Source organism: Phragmites australis, chromosome 23 (genome assembly GCF_958298935.1).
Source record: "Phragmites australis chromosome 23, lpPhrAust1.1, whole genome shotgun sequence".
Taxonomy (NCBI): domain Eukaryota; kingdom Viridiplantae; phylum Streptophyta; class Magnoliopsida; order Poales; family Poaceae; genus Phragmites; species Phragmites australis.
In genome coordinates this window covers 6,399,372-6,419,193 of record NC_084943.1, presented here as the reverse complement: position 1 = coordinate 6,419,193, position 19,822 = coordinate 6,399,372, and the positions used below count along the sequence as shown (strand labels likewise).

The following is a 19,822-nucleotide window of genomic DNA, read 5'->3' as shown; positions in this document are numbered from 1 at the left end:
CGAAAAGACTTTATCAAGCATCAAGACAAACACTGGAGTTGCGATCCCAAAGAAAGGCTTCCATTATATTCAAAAAAGAAGGACCATTTGGAGGGATCACCCCCATATTTACAACAAGTCAAAAAACAAAAAACAAAAGTCTAATCTAGGTCGGCGGGCTCTGAAGGCGGCGAGGAGTCTTCGCTGCTGCTGCCACTGCTCTGTACTGGCGGTGGCTCCCGCGTGAAGCAGGCCGCCACCTCGGCGGTGACTCCCCGGAGAGCCTCCCGGGCGGCCCCTTCCTCAGCCTCGGCCACCCCCTGCCGGGCTGGCTCCAGCGAGAAGTTGGGGTCCCAGCTCCGGTAGTAGGCCAGGACGTGCTCGGCCACCGCTTGGGCCAGAGCGCGCCCTTCCTAGGAGGCTAACTCCTGCACAGCCCGGGGAAGAGCCTTCAGTCGCCGGCTGATCTCCTCGAAGCCGAGGGCGATGTGGCCGATAGTCTCTTGATCCATCCCCTTCTCGCCCACGTTGACTCGCCCGAGCCCGGCCACCCTCACGGACCTCCGTGCTTGCCGAAGAATGTCTCGCATCATCAGCTTGACGTTGGCCCGCTCGGCGACGACGGTCTCGAGCTCGTCCTTCGCAATCTGCAGCCGCTCCTCGAGGCTAATCCCCTCGGCCGTGCTGGTCGGGACGCCGCGGGTCGCCGGGGCTTCGGCTTGGCCCTGCTTCACCTGCTCGACGAGGGCAGTAAGGGCCTGCTCCCGGGCGGCCAGCTCGGCCTCTCATTTGGCGGCATGCTCCTCCCGAGCAGTTAGGGCCACCGACGCCGTGGCAGCCTCCTCTTCGTGCAGGGTAAGCTGCTCCTCCCGGGCCTCCTGAGTCGTCACTGTGATTTCGATGTCAGTCTCGCGGACCGCCACCTCATCCCGACGGAGAACTTCGGCGTGACTCCGCTCGAGCTCGTCATTCCGGCGTGCTAAGTCTGCCCGGGTGGTCTCCACAGCCTTGTCGCGCTGCACGATGGCCTCCTCCTGAGCACGGACCAGACGCTCCCTGGCGAGCAGTTTCGCGGCCAGCCGCCACGATATCTCCCCCAAGTGGGTGGCCTCCTCCTGCGCGGCGATGAATTCCTTGCGCACCTCCTCCAAGGCCTCCCGCTCCTCGGCCACTGCGCGCATCGCCCTCTCATGGGTTGCGCGGGCTGAGGCGATGTAGGCCTCCAAAAGCAGGCCGACCTCCTCCAAACACCCCCTCTCCTCGACGAGGGCGGCGCGGTCCGCCTCGAGCTGCGCTCGCTCCCCTGCTACGGCCACCTCCAGCCGCTCGATCACCTCCCAGGCGCTTCCTAGCACGTCCGGGAGGGGTTCTGCGGCCTGGCTAGACGACGGCCGAGCGCTGGGTCCCCTGCGAACCCTCTCTGCAGAGGCTCTCGGGGTCCCCGATTGTTGCCACGTCGGCGCCGCCCTCTCCACGGCCATTTGCCCTGCCTTCGAAGTGCTCGGGGCGGGCTCGACCGGCGCCTACTGCTCGGGCGCGGCCGCTGCCCTTGGCTCAGGGCATGGTGGCGTCTGTGGCTCTGGCTTGGCCGGCGCGCTCGACTCGGGCGCGCTCGGCTCAGGGGCAGCAGCCGGCCTTGGCGCCTCCGGTCGCCTTTGGTCTCCGATGGCGTCTTTGGGCGGCCTGAAAACATAAAAGGGTTAGCCCCCTAACTTACTCCGGGCGAAATGCGCTCGGGAAAAGAAGAAAACTCACGCTGATTTTGGTCCGTGGTATTGCCACCGGGACTCTGGGATCTTGAACTCCGGGCCCTGCGGCTTCGGCTCGGAGTCTGCCCTCCTCCTCTTCGGCGGGGGGCTCTATCCCTGGGGCCGCTGAGGGGTCACCGTGGAGCCCATCTCCGGCGGTGAGTCGGCCCGGGCGCACGCTGCGGCGCCGCCGACCCGGCCTTGCTCTCCGGGCTCCCGCGCCCTGGACCTTGCCTCCGTCGCGGATTCCACACCGGACGACTGGCCGCCCCGGCCTCCCTCCTTCGCGCCGCCAGCCGACGGCGGTTGCCGTGGAGGCGATGGAGACGACGAGGACGAGGGCTGAGGCACGAACGTCCGGGGGCGCTTTCCTTTGTCCCCCGGGGCCGCCGCTCCACTGCCGGTGGTGCCTCTTCCGTCGGCCTGATGGCTGCTACCTGCGGTAGCCCCACGGCCGGCCTGCGGCCTGCCGCCTGAGGCACCCCTGCCGCCAGCCTGCGTTCGGTCGCCCGTGGCCTCCCTGCCGCCCGTGGCATCCTCGCCGCCGGTCCTTCGCGCGCCGCCCGTCTCCTCGTCCACTCCGGGAATCTGAATGGTCCCGGGGTTCCGGCGCCCCAGACGGTCGACCAAACCCTGGGCGTCGAACTCGGGTAGCGTCGCTTGCAGCGCCACCCGGCTCGGGTCCGCGCAGAGCGCCAATTGCTCCTGGGGAAGGGCCGCCCGGGTGAGGTCTTCCACGTCGGTCACCACCCGCAGCAGGCCCACCAGCGCTCCCTCGTCTAGGTCCCCGTCCTCGCCGATCTGGGTCCTGGTGATGTCGTTGGAGCCGGTGTACATCCAGCTGGGGCAGACCCGCTCCCGCAGGGGCGCCAGGCGGCGGCACAGGTAGTCTGCCACCACCATCACCGACGTCAGCCCCACCTGGCGCAGGTAGTCGATGCGGTTCAGAACTGGCCGCATCCGCTCGTCCTCCGCCGGAGCCGCCTCCCAGATCGACCTCTGGGGCTCCGCCACCGCCTCCGGCAACGCAAGGCGGTCGTGGGGGCTGACATCGACGTAGACCCAGTCGTGCCGCCAATCATCCCATTTTCTCCGCAGCACTTGGGGGATGTACAGCTCCGCCAAGCCGTCCCGCAGCCGGAAGTTGCAGCAGCCGGTGACGTCCGCAGTGGAGGAGCCCCTCTTCTTCCCGGCCGGCCGTAGCACGAAGAAATGGCGGAACAGCGCCACCGAAGGTGGCACTCTGACGAACATCTCGCAGAAATACGCGAAGATGGCCAAGATGACCATCGAGTTCGGGCTCAGGTGCGCCAACTAAATCCCGAACGCGTCGAGGATCTGGAGGAAGAATGTCGAGAATGGCGGAACCAGCCCGGTCGCCACGAAGGAGACAAAGACGACGATGCGCTCCGGCCGATCCGTGATGGGCGGGAAGCTCACCGGCCTCACCACCGACGCCTCCCGCTGGCCTTCGGGCACCATCAGGTTGCGCACCTTCTCCGCCCCCTCCTCGTTGACAATCCTCGACTCCGGCAGTATGCTGTCAGGCCCCTTGTCACGGCGGCTGCTTCCTGCCCTCGGCATTGTGTTGGGGTGGGGAGTGTGCTGGAACGGTGGGGAAAGAAAAGTGCGTTGCGGGCCAAATGGAGGGCGAGAGCTCTCGAGCGCAAGGAAGAAGAAGGCAAGAAGGTTTGATCACAAAGATGGCGTAAAGGGGCAACGGTTCGCTCCCCTCTTCCTTTTATATTCTAAGGATTTCAAACGACGCCTGCCGCGGCGCGCTCGGCGAGACGAATTTCCTCGATCGGCGCGGGCGCCAGGCGAATCTCCCTCGATCTGCGCGGTTGTCAGGCGCACTACCCTCGATCTGCGCGGTTGCCACGCGCGGTGCCTGCCTCGTTATCACGCATCTCGGGAGTCGGCTAGATGCGCGTCCGTCCAGCTCCCCGCTGGGCCGTACCAGAAGCCTGGGCCTGAGAGACCAGCGCCTGAAGACATGCCACGTGGCGCCGGTGCTGGAGTTGGCCTCGATGAAGACGAGGGCCCCATCCGCAGTCTCTGGGCCATCGCCTGCCAATGGGCCTGGAGGCTGCTGTCGGTGACACAGGAACCAGAGGTCTCCGAGTCTCGAGGTCAGATCAGCAGTTTACCACGTGGCACCCTCCCGCGGGGGTCATCTCCGCGAGGTACGAGAAGACTAAGTCCCGGGAGAGGGTGCTCGATGCCATGAACAGTGGTCCCCGAGTACCCGAGTTTCCTGATGACCCGAGAAGACCAAGCGCTGGGAAGAGAGTGCTCGGGGCCGTGAACAGTAGCCCCCGAGCACTCAAGTCCCCCGACGACCAGAAAAACCGAGTACAGGGAAGGGGGTGCTCGGGGCTGCGAACAGCGGCCCCCGAGCACCCGAGTACCCCGAGGACCCAAGGAAGTTAGTTCCGGGAGAGAGTGCTCGGGGCCATGAACAGTGGCCCCTGAGCACTCGGTTCCCCGAGGACCCGAACAGCCAATTCCAGGAGAGAGTGCTCGGGGCCGTGAACAGTGGCCCCCGAGCACTCGGTTCTCCGAGGACCAAGAAAGGGTATATCCGGGAGAGAGTGCTCGGGGCTGTGAACAGTAACCCCCCGAGCACTCGGTTCCCCGACAGCCCAAGAAGTCCTTCGCCGGTGGCCCCCACAGAGGTCCAGCGGCGAGGTGTCAACCAGTGAAAGGCCCGATGCCGTATTTAAGAGGGCGCGTGGCTTGTCACTTTCAACTGCTCCTACCACGCTTGCTGTCAGTCCCTGCTACGGCCTGGCAGGGAGGCGTGGGGACATTTAATGCATCGGTCCCATCCCGCGTCATCCAGCGCGGCTCGGGATAACATCGCAAAGCCCGAGGCGCCCCGCCTGCCGCCCTGCTGTGTCAGGTGTACAAGACCGAGCGGGCACACCGGGCCGTTCAGTGGCTGCCCGGTGGGCCCTCTCCGCGGCGCCCGTTGCAGAACGGCATCATGACGAACAAGACCGGACGGGGGCGCGTTTTCAACCCTCCCCGTCACTTCGCGCAGCAGCCCATGATGGTTGCTTTCCATTTATGGCGCCTTGGAACTCGTGCCCTCCCTTTCTGGGCACGTTACCGTCGGCGAGTATTTAAGGCAGGGCGGCTCCCCGGAGAAGACAAGTAATGGAAGTTAGATCGAAGAAAGCCAAGAAAGAAGACAGAGGTCCAGTACAAGCACAGAAGCTGAGATCACCGAAGAACAAGGAGCCCGAAGCTCTAGGATAGACAAATATTCTTGTAACCAGCAACATCTCTGAGAGACATTCTCAGAGCATTTATAGCATACACACAGGAGTATGGTGTTACGCTCAGTGCGACTCGAACCTGTCTAAAAATCCCTCCTGTGCATTTACTGCGTTCTGCATCCGATCCTTCCATCCCACCTGCATCGCATTTACGCCCATTTATTTCACCCGCAAAACAGATTCAGAATCATCCCCCGGCCGAATCTCAAAAGGGTCCCTCCGGATCCCTGCTTGAGGAGTTCACCCTCCGATAAAGATCCTCTAGTATTTGCTTTGGAAAATTACAATTTGTTCTTCCCCATGACAGTGACAATGTCCTGAGATGCTTTTTATCTTTAATTCTTGCACAACTAGCCTCATCCTTTTTTATGACATTATCAAGATTAAAGATTCCAAGTGATCCTCTGATTTCATTCAAGTTCTCCAGCTGTGAAATCTCAAATCCACTCTCTGTTTGAACATGGAATTCTTTCAGTTCTTGTAGAAATTTAAGTTCGCCAACTCTTACTATCTTTGAGTGCAAGTGCAATGCCCCTGACTCTGGAACAATAAGATAGCGCAGATTTACAAGATTACACATGTCTCTTGGCAAATCATTAAGACCACACCAATGCCTTACGTCCAGTACCTGAAGATGGTAAAGTCTACATAGAGACTTGGGCAAACATTTGAGAGTGTCCTCGGTGGATCTCAGTTCTAGATAGCGAAGATGGATGAAATTTGCAATACTTGATTGAAAAATGTCAGCATTAAAGAACATTGCTGATAGCCGGAGTACTCGGACATGCTTCAGTTGCCTGAGAATCTTTGCAAATATTACAGAGAAAGTCCTATCATATGACCCAACTAGCATTAAACTGTCTAAGTTTCTCAAGATATCGTCGTTTTGAATGGAAGTTAGCCCTTTTTCAAAGGTTTCATTATGCTCTATGTCGCCATTTTGTTCCTTCTTATATGCTGCCTCCATCCAGATGCTTATATGACTAACATATGGGTAGACTGTTAGAGGACCTGAGCCATCTACAGTGAGGCATTCATTGATTGAGACACTCTGTGCAAGGTCATGAATTAAATCATGCATGAGATAGTATGCATATTCCTGTGACTCAATTTTTTCAAAGAAGCTTCGGTCTACCGAGTCATCGAAATAGTCACTTCCACTATCCTCTGGTCTCTTTCTTTCATCAACGATAAAGCCAAGAGCAATCCAAATATGTATCAACTGTTCCTTGTTAAACTTGTAGCCCTTTGGAAATAAAGCACAGTAAGAGAACAATCTCTGAAGGTGGTAAGGAAGGTGATTGTAACTAAGCATGAGTGCTGGCATGATGTCATCGTTGTCTCCCTGGAGTTTCCATTCATCACCATCAGAAATTCTCTGCCAGTAACTCTCTTCAAGTCTTCTTTTCAAAAGTGTGCTTACACTTTTTGCTGCTAGCGGGTTTCCTCTTAACCTAGTGGCTATTTCCTTTCCAATTTTCTGTAACTTTCTTCGGCCTTGATAGTTTTCATCACCAAATATGCATCTTTTAAAGAAAAGCCAAAACACATCTTTATTTAAACCACCCAAGTTGATGTGCTGCTCCATTATACTTGTCATTTTTGTAACTGATTTTATTCGAGTAGTCACAAAAACCACATTACCTGTGATTTCTGTACATCTAAGTGGAGCCAATAACTTGTCCCAGCGTCTCTCATTCTCTTCCCACACATCATCCAAAACTAGTAGAAATCTTTTGGTCAAACATTTCTTGATACCATCTTGGAGCATACTCAAATTCTTAGTCATGCTAGTATGCTTGCCTTCAGAAATACATTCTAGAATTTCTTCTGTAAGCTTGACTTCATCAAAGATAACAGAAACATAAATCCAAATCCTGAAATCAAATTTATCTTTTACTTCTGGGTCATTGTACACTAACCGAGCAAATGTTGTCTTCCCAACACCTCCATTACCGATAATTGGAAGAACCAAAAGCTTTTGATTACTTGCTGAGCTATTAGTGATTAATTTTACATTCTTGTTTTTTTCCTCTTCCCGTGCAAAGATTTTAGTTTCAATGTAGCAGGCTCCTTCCTCTCGTAAGTCTGAGCTTGTGCTGTGAGTTGCTCGAGTAATTTCATCAATTTTATCTTGCTTCAGAGCCTTACGAACGTCCTCACAGATCTCATGTAGCTGGTCAACAATAATTGTTATCCTCCGTGATATGTCATCCTTACAGAGTTTCCTTTCTGGTGGTCCATCTGAGACCGTCTCCCCTTCAAGCTCTCTCTGGAATGATTTGGTCATCTGAATCTGCAAGCTTCATTCTTTTTATTCCATTAATGATATCACAACGCTCAATTTTTCTTTTCGTTGTCATAGGATAATCCTCCTTGTTATGCGTAGCAGAAATTTTTACTGCAGATGATATATATTTACTCGTCTGATTGGCAAAATCATATGCAAATCGAATAATAGATTGTGCCTTCGATGAACTTGGGATGCTGCAGTTGTGCTCCTTATCTTTGATCTGTTTGATATAAATTGAAAACATTAGAGTACAGTTGCATATCTTCCCACCAATTCTCAGTAGCAAGAGCAAATTAGTAGCATAGGAAATCTAAAATAGCTGGAACTAATAATAAGAGCACAACCAAAATGATATTCCATTCATCCATAGCAGGCGCTAATTTAAATAATGTGTGAAAAAGTTTTTTATGGTACCTTCAAATCTTTATGGACTATCAACTTTTAAGTAATCCAATGGAGCATGTTGCTTAGGATTTGTTTCTACATCCCACATAAAAGGAAGTACCATTCTCTAGGGCAAAGTTTGTAACTACCTAGAATTCTCCAAAAGAGACATGGTTTGCCAAGAGAGATAACATTGTGATACTTGATACAAAGATGAATCAATAATCATCACATTGTTCTGGTTGACCCATTAATGGATCCTTATAAAATATTTTCTCTAGTCATTCCAACTTTTCTCAATATCTGCTATTGCTATTATGGCAGATCGGTTTTTATATACAATAACATTATGACTGAATGATATTTCTAAACAATATTAACTGTGATTAAAAGCAAATACTTCTAATATAGAGAAAAATAGATATGTCAGTCCGTGTCATGTGCCGTTTGTGCGAGGTCTGTTGGAGAGATTTGAAACACAACAGTCGCTGGGAATGCTGTTTGGTGCAATTGAAAGAGTATCACAGAGCGTTAGGTTAAGGGATGACATAGGGGTTGAAGTAAAAAAAGAATCTATTTAACCATTTCAATAATTTACGGTTAAAGTAAAAAGGTTCATAATAAGACCCTGCAAATCGAGGGTTAGATTTAATGTATACTCAACTACTTGAGCAGTACAGGACTACAGGGGACCATAGAATTCTCAAGCATAAACTCTCTTCAAGACCAAAAGTACTGTGCAATTTAAAAAGTTCATGTTAACTTCACCCCCACCCCCCACCCCCCCCCCCCCCCCCCCCTCCTTTCCTTTCACCTCTTAGCCATACCCTCTTTATACCGCTGTGCCTACAGCTGCCCTCACTGCCAGCAATGCAACTGGCAGGATATAACGTTAGGGGAGTTGCCGAACCTTTATGTGTCCACCGCACATTTTCAACATCATCATCACTGTAGCCCACACTATACCAATGGAAGAGAAAAAAATGGGATTTTTTTTCTAGCATTTATCTTTACATGCTGTTCCATTTGACATAACTTTGAGTGTAAACAGATGTTCTGGCCATACAAAGTTAGGTTAGACTCTATTTTATGGATTGATGTGATTTATTCATTTGAAGACAGAGCTGCAAACAGTTCATGATAACTCTGTTTAAGATAACTATTAAGTATTAGTACCATCGTTATTCACCAGTTGCTCTCACTTACCCCTGGGGCAGTTCATGATAAAATGCCATTTCCTATCGATATCCTAAGCAACAGTTACGCAGAAGCTGCAAACATGTACAAAGATCCTTCTCTGGATTAGGGACACATGAGCTTAAGAAAATGCGTTCAAATTTTTCCTTGTCCAACTCCCAAATGCATATAGGACTTCTATGTAAGATTATTTCATAATCGGAATGTGTTGCATTAAATCAAACGAAATGATTGTAATAGGAAATGTTCTTGTGTTGTTGTTGCCTGAATTGAGTTAGAATAATGGGGTTTAAAGTCCCTCTCTTCTCCCTTTAATATTAACTAAATATTTATGTCTGTGAAGAAATAAAGTACTATGGACTCATAGGCTCATAGCATTGGTATAGTCTAATTAAGGAATGATAACGCTAATAGCTATCACTTACATTAAAGCACTACTCCATATAACAGTATCTTTGATATCAAATGGAAAACCGCCCCGTAGTTAACCATGGAGTCATTACGATTAGTGCTGGTTAATTGCATCATGGCTGCAAGGAATTAATGAAAAGGCTTTGGCTGGAGTTCTCTTTCAGATGCTGCTGTCCATTACTATAAATAGCATTGTGTTTGCCTCGCTGGATGCTGAAGCTCAGGGAATGGCAGTATATATATGAGTGCTACATATATGTTCTTTCACAATCAATAATAGGTAACACAGAATTAGCATAGATGACACAATGTCCATGCAAGAAAGAATACATCTATCTGTACTCTATACTAATTAGGCACTCCCAGGAAATTTTTACGTTAATCGGAGAAAAAAATTATAGACATCCATATTAAAATTAATGGTTTAGATTAAAAAATTGCCCCTATGAAGTTAAATTAAAATTTCAAATTCGAAATTTAATTAATGAAAATAGAAACCCGGAATTTAAAAAGAGTCCCTATTAAGTACAATTAAATTTCAGAATAAAAATAGTAGAAAAATATAAATTCAGAATAAAAAAGAGTCCCTATTAAATACAATAAAAAAGTGAAATGTCAGAATAAAAATAAAAAATAAAATGGAATTAAAATTATTTAGTTACAAAAATGAAATTTCGAAAAAAATAACAGAAAAAATAGAATTCAGAATTTAAAAAGAGTCCCTATTAAGTAGAAGTAAAAAAAATTAATTTCGTAATAAAAAATTTGAAAATTTTCAAAAATCTAACCTCCATGTAAAGTAAAATCCAAAAAAAATTAATTTCGGATTGAATTAAAATGAAAAACCAGCTTGATTTGTATATGAAATAATCCCATGCACAGTAATAAAATGCAAATTCGGAGTAAACATTAATAGCAAAATAAAGATCTATTTCTATACGAAGTGCACCCATGACAAGTACAATAGAAAATTTTCAGCATAAAATTTAGTAACAAAAAATCATTTTGATTGCAATAAAACATAAAGTAATATTTTAGTATTTTCATCAACTGGTCGATTGTTTTGAATCTAATTATCCAGTTTATATTGTTAGTTTCTCATGACTGATATTATCATCCTTCGTAGTTCCATCTGCATTTAGGCTCATTAAGAGTTTTAAGCCAATAAAACATTTGGCCTAAGTATACGGTCCTTCATATGCTTACAATATCTATTTATAATTATGCAGATGTTTATCATAATACAATAGCCCATACGAATGCATGGGTTAATGACTAATCTGCATAATAGTTAGTCCTCTCATCATTGAGGGAACACTAAATGTGAATGGCGGCCTACATGGCAAGGAGTGCACCTACAAGCTGTAAGTGGATGGATCAAGTAAAGTAAAAATGTACACAAATTACTATTGTTTCTGTTGGATCAAATTGTGCTAAAATATCTCGGACATGATGATTTCCACTTACATTCTACCCAGCCAATTTCACCTTATCACTCTAAGCCCAACCAACATATAATCCAACATTGGAACACCAATCTTAAACAAAAACAGAGTTGGGAGATCAATATTCTCTTGTTACAATCGGGCATGACATGCACATAAGCAAGATCCATGGCCTCCGGACACTGACAAGTTACATATTTTCTACTAAACTGCAAAGCCAAACTCCAATTCAGCTGTCACAGAAGTGGTACGCTTTCTACCCAAGTAGGGAGTAAAACCTTGTGGCACAACCAAACATATATTATATATATATATATATATATATATATATATATATATATATATATATATATATATATATATATATATGTATGTATGTATGTGTATATATATATACATACATATATATACATACATACATATACATATACATACATACATATACATATACATTCAAAATCGAGTTACTATTCACTAATAAGATAATGACAAGCAATATTTATCTTAAGTGCAAGACGGTGTAAGGATATAGAATTAACTCGTCCTCTAGAATTACTATTTAGATACTATTCTACGTGTAATTCTTTATTCAAGAATTACTATTTAAATACTATTTTGTACTATTCAGTACTATTTAGTACTGTTTATACACCGTGTGAACAGTACAAAGTTGATTTTTTATTATTAAAAAACTATTTCGAATAGTAACAATAATAATAAAATATTGAATATTGAAAGTGACCTCTTTTGATTCAGTGGTATTTAATGATGCTATTCAGGATCTTTGCAGGTTGGCGAAACCAACAAATCAGTCGGTTGCATAAAAGTTGTAAAAATCCTACTCGGAACTCACCATTCTTATTGCTAGCTTATTTCAGAAGTAGCAAAGCTTTCCCTAGATATCCCTAGTCATGTATATATGTGATAAGTTTATATCATCACCCTAGGTAGTTCCACTCGAAGGGAACACTTCTCTACGGACACAGAGTTCTCCTTCCTCTATTATGGTTATGCCAGATGCAGAGATTACCTGAGAACTACCGAAGAGATTTCTCCTATAGAGTACATAGCATAAGAACTCATCTCATATAGACAAACTAGAAAACCAAGGGATTTTCAAAGACAACACTACTTCATTTCCATAAGCATAGCTTACAAATAGTTTTCCCTTTCGGGAACCCCAAAAACTTTCTTACACACGGAGGATTACCTTACAGAGGTGTTAGCACAACTTCCTTCTTCAATATAGCCTATTTTACAAGTGGACTATTACTAGGAATGAGAGAGTGCTATGAATGTTCTCGCTCTGCTCTGGAGGATGCTTGAAGGCTGGTTGTCGTGTCTGGTGCCTGAAGCTGCCTTTTATAGTCGCAAGAGGGGCTCTTTCCTCCTTATTTATTTTTGCCTAGATAGTAGCCAGGAATCACATAGCCTGGAATATATTCGCCTGCTGACTGCCAAAGCGTGAAAACCACGTGAACCCACGTGAAGATGTCTTTGTTTGTTTCCACGTGAACCCACGTGAAGATGTTTTTTATCTGCTTTTGCCTGAGTGCCTTCACTTATTGGTGTCTTCATCTTCATCTGAATGCCTCCGATTATTGATGTCTTTAGATATATCGTCTTCTGTATTGCATACATGCATGGGTCTTCCACGCCTTAATTATTGATATTACTTATCAATATATTCATACACATACTTTTTATTTTGGATTTTGTCCATGTCCAGCAATATCCATTATATCTTCATCCGAGAGTGGAATTTTAAATCTTTCATCATAAGCTTTCTTCATTTCTTCAAATTTATCATTCATCTCTTTTCTTAACTCTTTTAGAATTTCTTCTTTTATTTCTATCTTCCATTGTGGTGATATTGATTCAAATTTTTCTTCAAGTTTTCAATCTATATATGACCCATCCAAAGGATCTACATCTTTCAATAAACATTCTTTATATGTAGACTTTTTTGAAGATCCTTCTTCTTTTATAATTTTACAAGGTGCTGCTGTTGTCATTTTTTTTATTCTTTGCTCTTTTAAATTTTTGAATATAATCCTTTGCAGCTGGTTTTATATAATAATTTACTCCCAAAATTTTTCGAGCTTGATTTAAAACTTCATCAATATTTGTATATTTTTTCCATGACATTCCTCCTGACAATTTTGTTTCTATTTTTTGAGACAATATTTCTTCAAATGATATATATATTTCTGGTACCTTGCCATCATATACAACATATATTTTCATTAAAAATATTTTGTATTTTCCTCTAAAATAATGCAGGAGCATTTTTTAAGCCTAGAGGCATAACATTTCAAAATGTCCTTGAGGACATGTGAATGCTGTCCATTCTATAGATTCTTCTGCCATCTTGACTTGTCAGAACCCAGCTTTTAAATCAAATTTTAAAAAGTATCTGCTACCTTGAATCCTATTAATCCATTCTTGCTTATTTGGAATATTATATGCATCATCCACAATATTATCATTTAGGCTTTTGTAATTTATTACCATCCGTGATTTTCCCCTTACTATTTTAGAATGATTTCTTACTATAAAAGCCGCTGATCTGTGTGGACTTCTACTTTCCCTTATTGCCCCTAATTTTAATAACTCCTCAGCATACATTTTAAACTCTTCTATGTCTTTTGGAGTGGCTTCTATAGGGCATGTTTTGATTATATAATCTGCGTTTATTATGTTAATTTTACATACAATAGAGTTCTTATCTCAATATTTCATTGGTATTTCTCCAATTATTTGGATATCTTCTAATCTTTATACAATCTTCTCTATATCCTTTTTAGATTTTATGTCTCTGTACCAGTTTGGTGCAAAAGATTGTAATCCTATGCATTCTAAAAAAAATTTGTTATGTAATATTCCTCTAAGCTTGTATCAGGCTCATTTTCTTTATGCTTGTCTGAGAACTCATTATCTATATTACTACCTTCAAAATTTTCATTTTCAAGATCAAGATTGATAATTTTTTGGTGTTGCGTTCCACCACGCTTTCGTACTTCTGAGATACATGGGACATTGTCTTATAAAATATTGGCATTAGTAGACACGGGATGTAAAAAAATATTATTCATAATAAATACTTTGTAAAATGTCCCGAAATAGTACATACGATAGATGCTAATAAAGCAGAGACAATGGAAGATAGAAATAAAAGAAGAAATTCTAAAAGAGTTAAGAAAAGAGATGAATGATAAATTTGAAGAAATGAAGAAAGTTTATGATGAAACATTTAAAATTCTACTCTCGGATGAAGATATAATGGATATTGCTGGATATGGGCAAAATCCAAAATAAAAAATATGTGTATGAATATATTGATAAGTAATATCAATAATTGATGCGTGAAAGACCCATGCATGTATGCAATACAGAAGACGATATACCTAAAGACACCAATAATCGGAGGCATTCAGATGAAGACGAAAACACCAATAAGTGAAGGCACTCAGGCAGAAGCAGACAAAAGACATCTTCACGTGGGTTCACGTGGAAACAAACAAAAGACATCTTCACATGGGTTCACGTGGTTTTCACGCTTTGGCAGTCAGCAGGCGAATATATTCCAGATTATGTGATTCCTGACTACTATCTAGGCAAAATTAAATAAGGAGGAAAGAACCCCTCTTGCGGCTATAAAAGGCAGCTTCAAGCACTAGACACGACAACCAGCCTTCAAACATCCTCCAGAGCAGAGCGAGAACATTCATAGCACTCTCTCATTCCTAGTAATAGTCCACTTGTAAAATAAGCTATATTGAAGAAGGAAGTTGTGCTACCACCTCTGTAAGGTAATTCTCCGTGTGTAAGAAAGTTTTTGGGGTTCCCGAAAGGGAAAACCATTTGTAAGCTATGCTTATGGAAATGAAGTAGTGTTGTCTTTGAAAATCCTTTGGTCTTCTAGTTTGTTTATATGAGATGAGTTTTTATGCTATGTATTCTATAGGAGAAATCTCTTCGGTAGTTCTCAGGTAATCCCTGCATCTGGTATAGCCATAATAGGGGAAGGAGAACTCTGTATCCATAGAGAAGTGTTCACTTCGGATAGAACTACCTGGGGTGATGATATAAACTTATCACATATATACATGACTAGGTATATCCAGTGAAAGCTTTGCTATTTCCGAAATAAGCTAGCAATAAGAATGGTGAGTACCGAGTAGGATTTTTACAACTTTTGTGTAACCGGCTGATTTGTTGGTTTCGTCAACCTGCAAAGATCCTGAATAGCATCACTAAATACCACTGAATTAAAAGAGATCACTTTCAATATTGAATATTTTATTATTATTGTTACTATTTGAAATAGTATTTTAATAAAAAATTAATTCTTTACTGTTCACATGGTGTACAAACAGTACTAAATAGTACCTGAATAGTAACAAATAGTATCTAAATAGTAATTTTTGAATAAAGAATTACACGTAGAATAGTATCTGATAGTAATTCTAGAGGACAAGTTAATTCTATATTCTTACACTGTCTTGCGCTTAAGATAAATATTGCTTGTCATTATCTTATTAGTGAATAGTAACTCTATTTTGAATAGTAAACTACAAAATAATTTTTAGCTATCGTATAATATTATATATATATATATATAATATTTGGGAGGCGGGGGGAGGGGGCGCAATAGTATTACAAGCACAACACATCGGAATATAGAGCACCACAATCCAATAAATCAAGGCCAATAGTTGCACCCACACCGAAAGGCTTGTTGCTGATCGCCGGTTTATGCCGCCACCAAGCAAACTCAGTTTGCCGATTTTTGCCATGGACATATGTGGATTTGCATTTGCATCTCCTGACTTTGTCACTCCGTTGATGCTCTCCGATGGGAGAAATCCACAAAGAAGGGAGGGCTGTCCAATGAGAACAGGGAGATCCAAGAGATGGGATCATGGTCCCATCCACCTGGCGACAGAAGGGCAAAGAAACTACCTCTGGCCGAACCTAACAAGACACAACGCCCTTCGTGGCTCATCCAGGATCTCATCGATGCCCCTTCGAGGGGAGGATGCCACAAAAGAGGGAGGGACATCAAAAGGAGAATGAGGAGATCCAAGATCATGGTGTCGCTAGCCCAGCACTAGATGAGGCATTGCAACCAGAGCGGAGGGGGGATAGAGCGGAGGGGGACAAGGCACCTGAGCCAGTGGCCTCAGATTAGGAGAGGGAAACCAGGGGGAAACGGGAGCATAAATGCAGAGAGGTGCCCGCCACCACCGAAGTAGTCGCCGGCGGCGTCCTTCAGCAGCAGCCGGTCACATGTGGAGCGGCACGACCACGCTGGACGTGCCCGGCCTACCTCGACGAGGAGCAGCTAGACCGGCGCGGCCACCGCGCCGACCTCACGCGGATCCGGCCTCGGCAGCCACCGCCCCCGCAAGCTCGTATACGCGCTGGTCACCCACGACGAGGAGCAACCATCGCGGCAACCGCACTGGTCTCGACGTACTACACGCGGATCTGGACGTCCTCTCCGTCGGGCACCGAAGGGAGCAACACAATGACAGACTGGAGGAGATGGGGTGGGAGAGGGATGGAAGGACGGCGTGCCCCTTTGGGAGCCGCCGCCGGCCAGCGGTCATAAAGCTCGTGGGGATTAAAACTAGGGCAAAAATCAAGGAATGCGAGAATTCCTCAGCTGCAGAGGCAGAACGGTAGGACGCAGCTTACCTTCTCTTGGATCTCGAGGTAGTCGAGCTCGTCGAGGAGGTTGCGCGCGTCGGCGGCCAGACGACGCACGTCGGCGATCGGCTCCGCGAGCTGCTCGTTCCCGATCCTCTTCCCGCCCGCGGCTCCTGCGCGCGCGGCGCCGAGGACGAGGTTGGCGCGTCGCAGCTCGGCCCTGAGGCGCGCGACCTCCTCCCGGTCAACGCCGTGGCGGTCGGCCCACGCCGCGACGCGGTCGCCGACGAGCCTCTCGGCAACTACGCCGATCAGCCATGTCGCCGCACCGACGGCTTGGCCGATGGCGTCGAACGGGAGCGGCATTTGGCAGCGGAGCGAGATCGGTATCAGCTTTGGGAGGCGCTTCACTCTGCCCGTCTGGGCTTTGCAATCGGTTGTTTTTTTTTTTTTTTTTTTTGAGAGGGCGACGGTATTAGGAGCGAGTGAGCGTATCGGGAAAATGAATTTTCTTTTCACGGAGCGGTGGAAGACTTCAGCGGTTGGCTCCTACCACCGAGCTATACCTTGTGGAAATTGCAAGGAAGGCAAAACAACAGTTGTAATCTGACGAACGAGATAAAATCATATTTTTCTCCTATAATAAAGGTTCTTTTTGGAGGTTTTATTAAAGGGGCGTCAGCCCGGAGCACGGTAAAGGCCAACCTGTGCTCCGGCACTGGACGTCTATGCAGTGAGCATTCACTCAGTTTGGTTCCCAAATCTCTTCCATCCTAGCAAAGAAGATAGGTAGACTTTTTTTAAAAAGAAAATTATTTAGTTGTCTATATTTACTATTGTAGTTCGATCCGATATGTGCAAATATATGGCTTTATTTGGGTCTGAGAGTGAGGTCTTCACTCCGTAACTTGGTCCGATGGATATATGCTCTGCACCTATTCATACATACAGGCTCACTTGTCAGTGTCATAAAACTATCTTTATACGGATAACTAATCACAATATCAATTTTTACATCTGTTCATACGACCTTAGATTCAATCAACTAAATAGAAACTCGATTTAAACTATCTAGACATATACAACCAACCAAACACTCTTCTTTTCATCAAATATAGCTCCACTCAACCTGCTTCCCTTCAACCTACTTATACGATGCAGCTCTATAAAACCTCGTTCAAAAAACTAAACACACCCTTATTTCTAAAAAATGAACAAATTCGCTTATGTCGTAAAAAGTGAACATGTTCAATAGTATAGTAGAAATTGAACGTATGAATTATAGAAATTTTTTCTGTAGGATAAATAAAATCTAATCTAATTTAGAAAACATAGACTGAGAACTCAAAAATTTAAACAATCTTTTTAAAAGACTTTTTTCCCTCCGACTGTATTTATATTAATTTAACTATTAATTACATCCCACATTATGGGGAGGCCCCTAAAGAAAAGTAAAATTACACCAAAAATAACAACATGTTATGTTAGGGAAATGGTACCGTATTAGGCCCCCATTGACTTCGGCCGGCCTCAGCCAACACTAGAGATAGGAAGTAATGAACAACACTAACGCACTAGAAGAACTGTTTTGGTTGTAGATAAGCCGAAGGGACAGACGACGTGAAGCGAGTAGCCTAAAGGCTAAAGATTTAGCCGCAAGGTCGAGAATCGCTAAAGGCATTGGTGAGGCCCAAAGAGCCACCTGATGCGAAGTGAATAGCCCGAAGGCCAAAGCCTCGGTCGCAAGGTCGATGATCGCTGAAGACAATGACGAGGCCATCTGATGCGAAGCTAAGAGCCCCTCGGCCTCGAGGTCGAGAAGAGCTCGGAGGAAGGAAATCGGAGAAAGGCCTGAAGGTAGCTACCCAAGTCACCGAAGGACCGACTGACACGTGTAATGTCCTGTGATGGTACATCCTTTAATAATGTAATGACTGTAATACCCTATGAATATTCTGAGAATATTTTTGTGAACAAAGGCAGTAATGTAATGTGAATTTGGGTGGTTAGAGTATGGCTATAAATGCTCAACCCCATTGATGTGATGCATGAACAATTGTTATCCCAGAAAATATATGCTTACCATGTTGTGATTTAGATCCCAACATTTGACATCATTCATTAGGATTGAACCCACAACCACGTGGTGAGATATGGAAGTCACAAGTCATGCCACCGAAGAATTGGAAGGGAAATGGAAAGAAGATGGGAGATTCAGAAGGTGGCCCGATAGGCCAAGAGCAATCGACAGAGCATGAAGGGACGAAGGTCCATCCTGAGGCCGAAGCATAAGGGAACAGTGAAGCCAGATACAAGCATTAGGCAGAGGAGGTAGCGAAGCAGGTATAGGAGCTCCTGGAAGAACTTAGGTCCATTCACCAATCTGTGGCCTCTCAGCAGGGACCATCGGGGGGACATATCAAGGACTTAAACTCGGAGGTGATACCCAGGCAGGTTTTCAGAGGAGCCCACCTGACCGCGAGTCGTATACCCTAACTCCCCATTGTCCCCAAGCCTGTAGGCATGGCTGGGGCCTCCAGGATTCAAGGTGTCGTGCCTCCATTTGTACAATGGCGAAACCAAACTCCAAGGAGTTTGTGATGTGTTTCGAGGCTATAGTAGAGTCGACGGGGGAGAAAACACCACTATGGCCAAGGCCTTCATCCTCGCTATCGAAGGGATAGCCCTCTCATGGTACACCTCGTTAACCCCAGGAGGAATTTACTCATGGGAGCAACTTTGTGATGCTCTTTTATCACATTTCCATGGAAACTATGCTACTTCAGTCATCATGGGAGATTTGTTCGTGGTGAGATATAGGGCGGGAGCTTGAAGTAGTACATCCATCGCTTCGTGCGAGTGAAGTGCCAGGCAAAGTGTCTCAGTGATGACACAATGATCTATGCAACTCGACAAGGGCTTCGGGCAGGCGTATTGGCCTTGCGCCTAGCTCAGAAGCTGGTCAAAAGTGTAGATGAGCTATTTGCTAAGATAGAAGAGTACTCCAGGATGGAAGAAGATGATTTGCGGAGACATTCCAACCATAAACCTTTGGAACCCCAGAGCCATTGACCTAGGAACAACGATAAGTCCCAAGGAAGAGAGAAGGAGGACCAATCGAAGGAGGAACATCAATCCTAGAAGGGAAGAGAACACGTTAACATTTCTCTCACTCGAGAGGTCAAAAGAGGAATGTGTCCACCAAGGGATAGAAGTGGAGGCAGGGGTCGGGGGCATGGAGGTGGCTGCACTAGAGCATTCTATTGTGTAGTGCATGGCGAAGATGTCAGCCACACAACCAAGATATGCCTGCACGTCATGGCATTAAGGGAAGGTCTGCACAGGCAAGCTCCTGGGTTGTCTAGCTCCAACCAGGCTCTTGAACCTCAGACAGTGTATCACGCGGCCCTTATGAGTCGGTAGTGA

At 45.7% G+C, this 19,822-nt stretch overlaps 1 protein-coding gene across 1 annotated transcript; it reads right to left on the bottom strand.

The window, feature by feature from the left end:
- Nucleotides 1–764: 764 nt before the first annotated feature.
- On the bottom strand, nucleotides 765–16,777 carry LOC133905954 (putative disease resistance protein RGA1). The gene is made up of 5 exons (XM_062347775.1): nucleotides 16,445–16,777; nucleotides 5,256–7,524; nucleotides 2,611–2,843; nucleotides 2,165–2,535; nucleotides 765–1,282 (listed from the first exon to the last, which is right to left on the bottom strand). The coding sequence occupies exons 2-5, from the start codon at nucleotides 7,299–7,301 to the stop codon at nucleotides 765–767; spliced, it is 3,168 nt and encodes a 1,055-aa protein (XP_062203759.1). The 5' UTR covers nucleotides 7,302–7,524; nucleotides 16,445–16,777.
- Nucleotides 16,778–19,822: the final 3,045 nt, after the last annotated feature.